The sequence below is a fragment of the Equus caballus genome, chromosome 28, assembly GCF_041296265.1.
Source record: "Equus caballus isolate H_3958 breed thoroughbred chromosome 28, TB-T2T, whole genome shotgun sequence".
NCBI classification, from domain to species: Eukaryota; Metazoa; Chordata; class Mammalia; order Perissodactyla; family Equidae; genus Equus; species Equus caballus.
Window position 1 is genome coordinate 13848847 of NC_091711.1, and position 13705 is coordinate 13862551.

The 13705-nt window shown below is 39.0% G+C and overlaps 1 protein-coding gene across 1 annotated transcript in view; it reads left to right on the top strand.

Moving 5' to 3' along the window:
* ACSS3 (acyl-CoA synthetase short chain family member 3) overlaps nucleotides 1–13705 on the top strand; it is a 168741-nt gene that overhangs the window by 29157 nt on the left and 125879 nt on the right. Inside the window, exon 2 of the mRNA XM_001915509.6 lies at nucleotides 10396–10540. Within this exon, the coding sequence (XP_001915544.2) occupies nucleotides 10396–10540 (145 nt within the window). The remainder of the gene's footprint in view (nucleotides 1–10395; nucleotides 10541–13705) is intronic.

Sequence of the window (13705 nt, forward strand, 5' to 3'; positions counted from 1 at the left end):
AGAAACATGTGAACATTGTCCACTAGCTTCTTCTGGCACCCGGAGATCCAGACCATGGACGTTGTCAGGCTCCCAACCTCTTAAAGATCCTTCAGATATCCACTCACGTTTGTTGACAGCCCTGTGCGTGGGTCAAGTAAACTCTCCAGTCTAACTCGTTTGATAAACAAGGCCAAAGTGAAATACAGGATGGGCACAAGTCAGGTATTGTGAAAGACAAAAGAGTCAGGGTGGGCTAAGGTGAAGAAGAGAAGAAATCGCATTCAAGCAAGATTCCCTTCAAAGAGCTGAGTCCAAGTTTGTACGCTAGATGTAAACTAGCAGAGGTTAATAAGGAAAAGGTAAGGGAAAATACATAATTATGTATGAGAAGAAGTCTAGAAGGAATTTCAAGGACTTTCTTCTTTATGGACCCCCTTCTGAAGACCCTTAGCTCCACCTCCATGAGCTCAGACACTGATGATGGCGCCTCTTGACTCCTTTTCAAGGACATCTAACTTTACTCTAGTAACTGTATAATTACACTAGCTGAGATTTCTCCCATTTCATTTGCCCTGGAATGTATCCCTCTGCCTCTTAAATTATGAAATATGACAATTTTAAAATTTGTTTGGGCTTGCTAACATTCGTGGATCTTCAGACTTTTGTATCAATCAGGATAGACTAAGTTATGCTGCAGGAATAAATAGCCCTCAAGTCTCCCTGGTTTAAAATAGCTCAGGTATAGCTCCCTCATCCAAGTTCATCTTAGGTTACCCGGGGGATTTGCTTCATGTCATCTGTCCTCACTCAAGGATGTAGGCTGATAGTGCAGTTAGCGTTTGCAGTGTCACTCATCCTTGTGGCAGAGACAAGGAAATATGACAAATGCATTAGATCTTGAAGACTTCTTGCCTTATTTCTGTGGCCATGTCCTGGGCTACATCAAGCCTCGAGGCCACGCCTCATTTCAAGTAGGTTTGAAAGTGCAGTCTTATAATGCCTGGAACGAGGGCAACCACAATCACTGTGGACAACAGGAATGTTGACCACAGATTCTAGCAGATCTCTCCATGGGACTGGAAGGTTCTCTGTACCATTTATTATGACTGCTCAGCTGCTTGAGGTTGATTCTGGTGAGGCAAATAAATAAAAAGAAGAGGCAAAAATCATATTGCCTAAATTTTAGTTTCTTAAAACTGAGTTTACATGTGTCGTAAGTATAAGAAATTCTCCTTTTTATTGGAAGAAAATTGAAAGAAAGATGTTTTTATTTAATTAAAATTTTTTCATTCACAGTAGTTATACTGATTATGGAGTTGACCAAGAGCCAAGCAACTTTGACTGTTAAAATTTATATTTTTATTTAAATATATTTAAATCATCCATTTAACATATAAATGTTCTTAAGAATAAAAAAAACAGAAGTATTTATTTTATAAAAATATAGACTATCCCTTCTCCATTCTGCCCCTCAGTTTTTCTCTTACCTGAGTTTACCACTAATTAACATTTTCTTGTCCATTTTTCTAGACTCCTTTTTGTGCTTTTGTACAACCCAGAGATAAATACACAGACAATTTGCTTTGGCTAATCTAAAAGTACATTTTGGAGATTATAATACATACGTATACACACACACACATATATCTCCTCCTACATTGCTGAGCTAATTTATTTGCTCACCAACATTATATGAGAATGCTGCATTCTCTTTACTGTCCCCAACACTGTATAATATCTTTATATCAACCCATTGGGGGAAAATGGCATCTCATTATTATTTTAATGTTCATTTTCCTAATTGTTAGTAAAGCTGAGCATCATGTGCTTTTGCTTATTGGCCATTATCATTTTTTTCCTTCTATTGCTAGCATACTGCATTTCTTTGCCTATTGGATTTTTGGTTTTTTCTTATTGATTTTTAGGTACACTTTAAATATTATTGAAGTTGAGAATATATCTTTCCTCTTGTTATTTATGTTGAAAATATGCCCTCCCCACAACATAAACCCCAGCTTTATGTTTTGTTTTGTTTGAGGAACATTAGCACTGAGCTAACGTCTGCCACCAATCCTCCTCTTATTGCTGAGGAACATTGGCCCTGAGCTAACATCCATGCCCAACTTCCTCTATTTTATGTGGAACGCCTGCCACAGCATGGCTTGACAAGCAGTGCATAGGTCCACACCTGGGATCTGAACCCTGCAAACCCCAGCCGCCAAAGCAGAATGTGCCAACTTAAGCACTGTGCCACTGGCCTCGCCCCGTATGTTGTTGTCTATTTCACATATATGTGAAATAGAATATATGCATACACATGCATATACACACACACTCATATGAGTGTCAAAATGCAGGTAGCTGAATGGAGTACATTTCAGAATCCAAGTAAGGATCCTTGTTTGCTTGCCAATGAATCCACATTTTGATTACTACAGCCCTTCTTCCTATGATTGCTTGAGAGAGAAGAGGGGATTTCCAGGTGGCAGTGGTGTGTAGGGTTTCTAGGCCTCCTGGAAGTTATAGAGAGCCTTGTTCCCGTTCTACAGGTCTTAAATCTCCTAGGGGATCATCCATTCAGAGACTCTCCCTATTTCAGAAACTTAGACTCTAGGCTGCTAAAAGTGTGTGGTGTGTGTGTGTGTGTGTGTGTGTGTGTGGCACTTATGTCTTAATTATCCATCTAAACACCAATGGCCCCTTCTTTATTCCTACCTGCCACTGATCTTAGAGTTATGTCAAAGATTTATTGAGAGAGTTTTTTTGTTGTGTCTTTGTGTTATCTGCTTAGGGTTTATAGGTTTCTTATGAATGCATTCTATGGTATGATTGTTTATGTTTTTCTCCACCTTTATTTTCTTTCTTTTATTTTCACCTAACAGTATATAACATGTCATGGAAATTTTTCTGTGTCAATGATGCAGGCTCGGTGAGTCAAGGAGTCGAAAGAAAGATTTCTTGGACTCTCAGGTCTGGCAGTAGTGCTCTTTTATTCAGAGAATAGTATGGAATAGCATGGGGACAGGACCCATGGGCAGTAAAGAACTGCAAACATGGGTTGAGGGTAGGGCTAAATTTAGGCATAGGTACATGAGTTATCTCTTTATAACACAAAGGAAAGATTATGTAAAAAAAAAGTCGTTAAAATGGTATCAGTGCAGCTGGGGTCTGGTTATTGGGTGGTCCTATAACTTTAGATAAGAATCAGATCGGATTAAGTCAGGATGTCCTATGCTTCCCCATTAAGAGTTTTTAGAGATAAGGTCATCCCCCCTTCCTCCTGGTACAGAGAGGGAGACACCTTTACAGATGGAGATTTCCTTTACAAATGGAAAGGTCTCTTAACAAAGGGTAAGCAAATTCTACTTTTCAGAGTTTCTTTCCTGTCTGCAGTTTTTAAAAGTAACCAGCCCAAAATAATCCTCATTATCAGTACACTTGGATCTACCATGTTTCTCTTGGCTTCTGGATTTAGCAGTCTTTCTGCTCCTGTCTGTTTTATATATGCCACGGTTCTGATCAGGTGGTAGTACCATTTCTAGTGGTTCCACTATTGCTATCAGTTTCATTTTAGTTTTATGTTGTGTTCTGTTATTCAGGTAAACTATGGGGTAAATTCAAATTGCATGCAGTTTTCTGCAGAAGGAATTCGGGGCTGGCATGGGTAGGAAAAAAGAGTATGAAATTTTTCTGTTCTTTCTTCAACATCAGTAAAAGCTGACTGAGTTTAAAGAGAGAACTAGTCACTAGCCTCTACTGACAGAACACTCCAGTGGTTATATCTAGAAACCATATAGCCCTGACAAAGACTCTGATATATATATATATATATATATTATATAATTAATTAGTACATATATAATTAGTATATAATACTAATATATATGGGAAGATTGAAGCATCACAAATGAATAAGCACAGTAAGGATTAGTCAAAAATGCTGCTTGGAAAATGGACTGTTGTTAAACAAATATAATTTTACTACCTCATCATAATATATATATATATATATATATACATATACACACATATCATACAATACATATGTGCCATATATAATATATAACAGATATTACATACATTTTACATATATTAAATACATATATGAGTAAATTATTGCCACATTTAAGAGATCAATATAGAAAGTGAAACCAGAAGAGAGTAGGATGAACTATCTTACGTAAGATTATTATACATATAGCATACTTAGAAAAATTTGCAAAGGAAAGGGAAAGTTTATTTGACTATATACAAATTGAAAATATTTCTATTTCAAGAAGCACCAGGAATTAAAATTAGTGAATAAACTGAGAAAATAACTTGTAACAATGTCAGACTAAAGTTCAATGTCCTATATAAAGAGCTTTTAAAAATTGGTAGGACATTGTACTTAATACTAGTGATCAAAGAAACCAAAATTAAAACTATTTTTCACTTCTCAAATTGAAGAGGATTGAGAATAATCTCTGTTTAGAAGAGTGTGATGAAATGAGCTTTCAGGTAATGCTGAAGGTAATACAAATTGATTCAATATTTCCAGAAAGCAATTTGATTATTTGATTTTAGTGTATGTGTGTGTCTGCTTTACTGTAGGAATCTAGCCTGCAAATGTAATAAAAAACAATGTGACTAATATTTCTCTACAAACAACGTCATCCCAGAATCATTTAAAATAATGACAATATTGTGAAAGGCAATTTACAACAATGCAGGATTAACTTTATTACTGAATAGCCATTGAAGGGAATATTATGCCATCATTAAACATGTTTTTTGAGAGTTTTTCAGGCCCTTGGAAAAAATTCATAATGCAATCTTAAACATAGAAGAAAAATATTTACATATAGAAAAAAAGATACTTGAAATTGTATTTTCTCTGTTTTCTGCAGTGAGCATTAGTTATTTTAATCATCTGGGGAGACAAACATTTAAAACCTGCCCATCAATTTAAAAGGGCCAGTGAAGATAGAGCACACAGAAGACATTCAATTGAACTTTACTGAAATGATTTGATTTAAAATGGAATAAGAATCTTGTCATAGTACAGTAATCAAATCTTTGAGCTGGGAGGCCCCTTGCGGGTCACTTGGTCTGGTCTTCTACAGTAAACCAATCTTTAAATTGAGCCAGTTTATATTGGTATATTCATTACCTGTAAATCCTTCTGGAACCATGCCAATTTATCTCCTGCAACATTTCTCTCTTAACATTATTTGCAGGCCCTTCTCTCTGAATTTTTTTCCTGCCTACCTCAAAGAATACTCTTAAAATTCTTTAAAGTTCTTTAAGGGTACCCTTAAAAAAGAAAATCTTAAGGTGTTAGTAATTTAAATGTTAAACTCTCTCAAATTTGCAAACAATCAAAAAAAATCTAAAATTCTTCAAGTATTGTCTGTAGAGGTAGTGTTGCATGGTGTTTAAAGGTTTGGTTCTGTAATCAGGCTGCCTTGAGCAGAGTACTGTCAGATGAGTCTCCTTGTATGTAAAAGGGGGTTTATAATAGCACCTACCTCCTATGGTAAGGTTGTATTTTGATTAAATGAGTAAATGCATGTGCAATATTGGCCTAGAGTAAGAGATCAATAGATATTATTTAGAGACTTCTGGTTTCAGGACAAGAGGGAGAAAATGCACTTCTCCTATTCATCCTGTTAAGTACAACTTAAGAAGAAGGCTCCAAAAGGTAGGTAGAAGAAACCAAACCAGCTAGGAGCTTTGGGACATGAAGAATGGCATGGTGATGAGTTCCTGGGGTTTTCTCTCCACCTTCTATATCCTACAATGGAGTGCTGGAGAAGCCGGCAACCCAGAAACATTACTGGGTGCAGGGAAAAAAAAGCCCCAACAAAAACCTTCTCTCTCTGGACAAAAAAACAGAAGAAGGGCAGCCTAGCAAGACAGAAGATTTTTAGACAGTAACCACCCTAATCTAGCCAAACATCCCAGAAAAAACTGTGGTTCCAATCCCATCCTCACCAGTAAAAACCTGATGGAGAGCCTAGACTACTCCTCTTACTAGGCTGTAACAAGGTGCCCCAAACATCGCCGCCTCTCCTGGTGCTGTCTGAAAACGTTATTTGGGGAGTTAGAACATTAATTCTGGCTAAGGTAAGGAGGTAAGGTGGCTCTTACACCTCTCACTGTCAGTGGAGGTCACGTGGGGAGCAATAATGAGTACCCTCCCTCTCTCAGCCAGGAAGCTTAGTGGGCTGACAAGGACTTTAAAGCAGCCATCATAAAAATGCTTCAACTAGCAACTGTGAACATTCTTGAAGCAAAGTTTTTAAAAAGTCTCAATGAAGAAGTAGAGGGGCTGACCCAGTGGCATAGTGGTTAAGTTCGCACACTCTGCTTCATCTGCCTGGGGTTCACCAGTTCGGATCCTGGGTGCGGACATGGCACCACTTGGCAAAAAGCCATGCTGTGGTAGGCATCCCACATATAAAGTAGAGGAAGATGGGCATGGATGTTAGCTCAGGGCCAGTCTTCCCCAGCAAAAAGAGGAAGATTGGCAGTAGTTAGCTCAGGGCTAATCTTCCTCAAAAAAAATAAAAATAAAAATAAGGTATTAAAAACTACCCTGGCAACTCTACCTGGATTCTAAATTCAACGTTTCTTGAAAATGTACTAATATTTTCATTCATTCATTTACCAAATATTTAGTGAGTGCCTAATATATGAGAATGGCTATAGTAGATCTTAGGACTACAAGAAGGATATGACATAGTCTCTGTTCTTAGGTAGTCAGTCCTGGTGGTCTGGTGGTTAAGATGCATTGCTCTCTGCCAGCGCTCATTTCCCTATCAAAGAACCATGTCATCTCTTTGTCTGTTGTCATACTGTGGCGACTGTATGTTGCTGTGATGCTGAAAGCTACGCCATTGGTACTTCAAATATCAGCAGGGTCCCCCATGGTGGACAGGTTTCAGCAGACCTTCCAGACTAAGACACACTAGGAAGAAGGACCTGGGCACTCACTTCTGGGAAAATTAACCACGAAAACCCTGTGAATAGCAGCAGAGCCTTGTCTGATACACAGCTGGAAGGGGAGAGGATGACGCATAAAGGCTGGGCAGGGTTCCCCTCCACTGTACACAGGGGCGCTAGGAGTCAGAATTGAGTCTATGGCACTAACAGCAAACTGCTCTTAGATGAGAGTATAATAAAGGAAATGGAAGTAAGTAGACCAGTTGTTAATGCAATGGGATGAGTACTATGATAGAGACATGTGCGCAAGGCTTTGGAGCTGCTCGGGAGAGGGTGGTGATAAAGGTGAAGGACAGCCACGGAAACAGCTGCTGACTGGATTCAAGGAATTGCAAATTTTCTAACTCAATATAACTGAGGGTGGGAAGTTGGATGAGGGGAAATGAACCTGTGTAGGTGAATGAGTTTTGCATGTCATCTAAAGATAGATAGTTTCTATACTGAACTTTATGGAAAAGTATTACATGATTCTGAGCACCATTTGACACAATAATACTTACACTGAGGAAAGACATTCTAGTAGCATAGGAAGGTGACTTGAGAGGATGGGGTAAGGCTAGGGCAGGGACATTAATTAGATGCAGTAATTGTAACCCAGGTTATCAAGGAGAGAACCAAACAATTACAGAGACGGATGTGACATATAACTGATTGTAGAGGAGGGATAAAATCTAACTTTTGGGTTTCTAAACCTTGCGCTGGGTACAAGGTAGTTCCTTGAAATATGGAAAACAGGAGGAAGGCAAGTTTGCAGTTGGGATGGGGCTGTGGGTTAGATGTGGGCTGAAAATGATAATAGTTTTGGGCATACTGTTCTTTCCAAGTAGAGGTGTCCTGCAGACTATTGGCTGTAAGGGTAAGGAGCTCAGAAAGGAGATCAAGCCTGGAGCTAAAGATGGAGCTTGAAAGCATGGGAGTGTAGTGATCACCCAGGGAACGTATGTAGAGTGCGCAAAGGGATGGATATAGAGTTTTAGGGACCACTGTCGATTAAAGATTCGGCAAAGGAAGAAAATTTCTTGGAAGATGTTGGTTCACAAACTGGCCCTGGGTACACAGAAGGCCAGGAGAAACCGAAGAAAGAGGCAGATCAGTCCAGATTGATAGGTGGGAGATTTAATAAGAAAGGGAAATTACGTGTGAGCCTTGTCTTCAGCAGCCACAAGAGGAGTAGGTCTCCGCAACCACCCACTAGAATCTTAAAGGTTTATATAGAGGCCTTAACTGTGTTGAGGCACGTATTCAGTCCAGTTGGTCTCAGTGACGCCTTGCTCTCTGAAGGCTGCGTCCTTGAAAAGGCAGCTAGTATGGGAATAGTAGATGGGATGTACATTCCAAGGGCAGGGGAGTTTCTGATTGCCTGGGTCCAGCTCATGAGTCAGCCGGTGCTTATGTCCTCTCCATGATTTCCTCCAACAGACATTAAGAAGGAGCAAGCAAAGAGGTAGGAGAACAATAAGGTAAATGATAAAGTGAATTCTCCATGAGTTTTCGGAATTGAGAGGGCTCCCAATTTGGTGAAGTGTTGAGAGCATAATTAAATATTGAACACAAAGAGTGGTAGAGTAGAAGTTGTAGATAAAGGGAGAGAGAATAATGACATCATCAAGAAGTGTTCCAGCAAGTTGATCTTCCATGAGTCGGCTTTTCAGAGACAAAAGCAGAAACAAAAAATACAAATAAATATTTTGTGGGAAAATTCCATAAGACATCTAGAAATTCTTTAAAACATCTTTATTTCTGCCACAAAATGTTGAACAAACTTTACCTTTTTCTTGGCGTATTAATGTTAGTTAATTATGGTCCCAATGATGCTGCAAATCAATTGACTGCAACACTCTCTGAATTATGAGATATTTAGGATTATTTCCATGTATCTGGAGGTCGTAATGGGATTAGCTGATCTAGGATAGGCATGACTGGAAAATTGCTCCAAGACATATATCTGGCTGGGTTGGGCTCCCTACTTCTTTGGAGTTCCGCTCGCCCCTGCGAATATTTGTTCTGGGTACCAGGCTGAGGAGGAGGAATGCCTGGAGGCTCGTCTCCTGGAGAAGGTAGAGGTGCAGACGAGCAAGCCCTATCGTGCAAGTGCTTTCAAGCCTCTGCTTGCGTCACGTCAGCTGATTAGCCAAATCATGTGGCTGAGCCCCAAATCCAGGGGCGTATTCTGCCCTCATGGAGTTGGGGGCGAGGGGAAAAGACAAAATATGGTTGATGGAAGTAGAGGTTGGGGAAGAAACGATGTTTTTGAACAAACATCAAACCTATCATACTCGGCAATTCAGAATCATTAGATTAATGACTCCTTGTGCTGTGCTGTAGTCGTATTCAGTGTTATTGAAGTGTGTAGGCTTGTTTGATGCTGATTAAAGGATCACTCCTCTTGCTGCCTTCTGTACCTGCTATTTCTGAATGCTGCCTCTGTATCTATAGCTGTTCTTCGTTTCCCGCTTCGTTTCACACACAGCTCTTTGAGTGAAGACTTGAAGGTGATACTCAGCTATTTAAAAGGACTTTTTCTTGTGGCGTCAATATTTTTTCCTGTTATTTTATTTCATTATTTTCCTGTTATTATTTCCTGTTATATTATTTCCTGTAATTTTGCATTGTTATAATATTTGCTAGTCTGATGTTGGGATGAATGGACCATTACTGTACTGTATATTTGATTCCAGTCCCCTCATCCTAAAAAAAAAAAGTGTCAAAAGTGAAGCTTTTTCTTTCAGAAAAACCAGCTTTATTTCCTTAAAAATTATCTCCAGCTATCTGCATTATATTTTTATTTGCAAAGGAAAGCATTGATCAATTAGGAGATGAAGAGTTCTGAATTACAAAGGCTTTTTTAAAATTAAAATTGTATGTGTGTGTCCGTTCTTTATTCAAATTATGAAGCATCTCGTATATACAGAAAAGAGTTTATCTATTCTTTATAAATTGGAAGCATCACATTTAATTGAAACAAATATATATGTGTGGCTCTTTCAAGGAATAATTCATTTTCCAGTAAGTTGGTCTTTTCACAGCAGGTACCCAAACTTCAGCTCTATATCTGCCGTTTGCCCTCTCAGCCTAGTGCGTCTGTGCTGCACTTACATACAATTCATTTCATCCATATAAAGTAGATTATTTTGATGCTTTAGCCTCTAGTTTCATCCTAAGCAATAAAATCCACAAAGTTGTCGCCTTGAAGTGCAAGGTGTATTTTTTTCTAATGTACATAAAAATAAATACACATCTATTAAAATAAAAATGTCGCTCTGTACCATCTTAAATATCTAGTTTACGACCATTATTACCTGGCATAACACACATGGGGAAACACTGTTTTAAGGGTAGTTCTGCCAAACTAGAGATATAGGAAGCTAGTTAAGCAATAATATATTTTGAAAAGACATTCACTTTTACTTTCCAATTTTTTTTCAGGTTTGTGGAAGGAATGCTGAACATTTGTTACAATGCCATTGATCGTCACATTGAAAATGGTAAAGGAGATAAGATTGCTATCATCTATGACAGTCCTGTTACAAATACTAAGGCAATGATTACCTATACAGAAGCCCTGGAGCAGGTAATAGCAGAAACTTTCCACATGTGCTATTTGAAAATCATACAGAAATTACTTAAATAGCATACATTCTCACTGTATGCTCATTTAATTCACTTAATTGATTGACGTGTTACTGTGTTTTTCTTTTGGTGTGCATTGTAAATAGAAGCGTGTTAACTCAGGGCGGCCCCGTGGCTGAGTGGTTAAGTTCTCTCGGTCTGCTTTGGCGGCCCAGGGTTTCACCGGTTCAAATCCTGGGTGCGGACGTGGCACCGCTCATCCAGCCATGCTGAGGCGGCGTCCCACATGCCACAACTAGAAGGACCCAGAACTAAAAAATACACAACTTTGTACCACGGGGCTTTGGGAGAAAAAGGAAAAATAAAATCTTTAAAAAAAAAAGAAGTGTGTTAACTTATTTAAGGGGTTTTTACCCCTTAAATTTATATTTTACAGTACTGGAAGATACTCCTTTTACAGGGAGAGGTTAGCAAATCTCCAAGAATATGTTTAAATCCTCTTCTGGCCTTTGCTTTCCGTCCTCATTGCCATCACCTTAGCCTAGCCACTTTTCACCTCTTGTATTATCAAAGTACAGCCATTTAACGAGGTCACATGTCACCATGTCATTTAATGATGGGGGAACGTCCTGAGAATTGCATTGTTAGGCAATTTTGTCATTGTGCAAACATCATAGGGTGTACTTACACAAACCTAGATGGCATGGTCTGCTACACCCCTAGGCTATATGGTACTGGTCTTATGGGACCACCGTCGCAGGTACTGTCCGTCCTTGACTGAGACATCATTATGAGGCGCATGACTGTGGCCTCCTGACTTCCCTATTACCAGGCTCTGTTCAGATTTGATTGTCACCTAAAGTGGCAACAGTCTTTTCCTAAGAAACAACTACTTAATCTTTTCTTTAAAAATTAGAATTATTCAGAGAGTAAAATCTGGGCTCCTGTGATGAATAAGACCTTTTGGAGTCTGATCACAGCATCCCTCCAAGCTTCATTTCCTGACCTTCTTGGCCATGGACACACCTCCTTTTTACCCGGGATGTCCTGTCACGCCCTCAGACACTCCTGGCCCTTCACAGCTCTTTGCACATGCTTGTTCCTTTCCCTTATTTTCTCTTTTTTAGTTCTTTCCTCACTGTGAGGTTCTTAGGTGAATGATGATGTTGACAGATGAGTCAGGAGATTTTCTTCTTTTAACATTACAGTATAAATGAGGGTTCAGAAGTAATTATAAAAGTATTTGGGTATTGTGGGCAGTGGGAGAGTTATCCTAGCTCCGTGGAGCATTTATTTATATAAGATTTAAAGGGTGACAGTAGTGAGGGGCAGGGTTTCTCAACCTTGACACTGTTGACGTTTCAAGCCAGAGAATTCTGTGTTGTGGGCTGCTGTTATGTCCTTTGTAGAATATTTAGCAGCATTCCTGGCCTCTACCCGTTAGATGCCAGTAGCGCCCCTCCCCTAGTTGTGGGGACCGAAAATTTCTCCACACATTGCCAAATGTCCCCTGTTTGGCAAAATCGCTGCTAGTTGAGAACTACTGGGCGAGCAGAGTCTCTCACACTAGGGTTTGGAAATATTTGCTTTTAAATTAAAGCTGTTTGAATCCCATTCTCTTTTTTTTGTTTTTTGGTTTTTTTTTTTTAACCTATTTAGGGTTTCCTTTAGATTTTTAGAAACTTTGGTCAACTCTCCCTGACTCTCTGAAATTATATCTGTTTGCATCAGCAATATTCCTGTTTAGCTTTCTAAAAGATTTCAAGAAAGGCAGCTGAGATAAATCAGTGAACACGCCAATCCTAAATTCCTGCAAACAATCAAGGGAGAAGTCTTAAGCTAGTTGTGCCAAGACTGGGTGTCAGTCTGGTTGTAGCAACAAATCCCAGCTTCTGCTGATTTAAATGCAAGAGGAATTTATGAAAAGAGAGGACTGAAGAACCAGGCTCAGAGAAATGGTGCACCCCAAGAGAGAAGGGGCATCGATGAAGTCAAGGAGAACCAGCACATTGTCTGATAACTGGACCTGCTCACTTGCATCATTCTCCTTCTAGACTGACGGAGTAGGAGCATCTAGTTGACCAAATTTAGGTTAAATGCTTAACGTACCAGGCAGTAGGGAGGAAATATCTTGTCCTCTTTTGATTTTAAGGAAGGAATTGGGACCCTGGCTCCCTGTAGGACTCCTGCTAGGGAAATTTCAGTCTAATAAGAAAGGAGGTCAAATGCTGGACAGACCAAGACAGAAAAAACCAAAGAATGTCGCAAATATACTGTTGGGTATTGGGCTGTCAGTGGGAACTGGGTATTTTAAGAATGAATTGTACAGAGACAGAACTTACATCAGGGCTGAGGAGGGAAGACACTCTGTCACCAAATGACCTTGTCATTCATCTGAGGCCATGTTTTATTATAAGAACATAAATTTCCTAATAACCTGTTCTATTCTGTGTTTTATTTTAGGTTTGCATTTTCAGCTTTTAGATGAGTTTTAGTCTATGATTAAATACTTGTTCATATGTTTTGGGCAAATTGCCACAGTCTTATTTCACTAACATAAAGGCCAGATTAGGAAGCTTATTTATATATTGTAAAAATATTGTCTATATCAACAAACTGAATTTGATACATAAGCAAACATCAGAGTCAAAGAAAAAGCTTTAGAGGGATCTAAAATAAGAAGAGTTAAATAAGGATTGCTGCTATGCTCATTTTCTGTTGTTTTGTTTTTAGTTAATTATATTGTATATGATAAATATGCACCCATTTTGCTCAGAAGCTTTTCTGTGAACTCATCTTGAGCCTAGACTCTTAGAGCCTTTTGAGGTTTGTACTGGTTCATTGGTTTCAGTTTAGCTTGACATCAAAGTACTTAAAAGGGCTGTTTCTCTCACCTGCTGACAGCGTCTGATTCCCCAGGCTTCTCTTCTCTCAAGTACTAAAGGAAGTACTGTTAGGGAAGAGTGAGGCATTGTGCTCCACGTAGATTACCTGCTCCTGGTTCCCCGTGGCCTTTCTTTTATTAGGTAGAGAAGACAGAGAAAGAAAGATTGAATGGATAATGCCATTGAGGACAAACAAAAAGAAATGCCTTTGTTCTTGTTTTAATCTCCCCTGTCTTGTTTCTGCTGGGAGTTTCCGGCTAGGTAGAACTTGATTAAGTTAG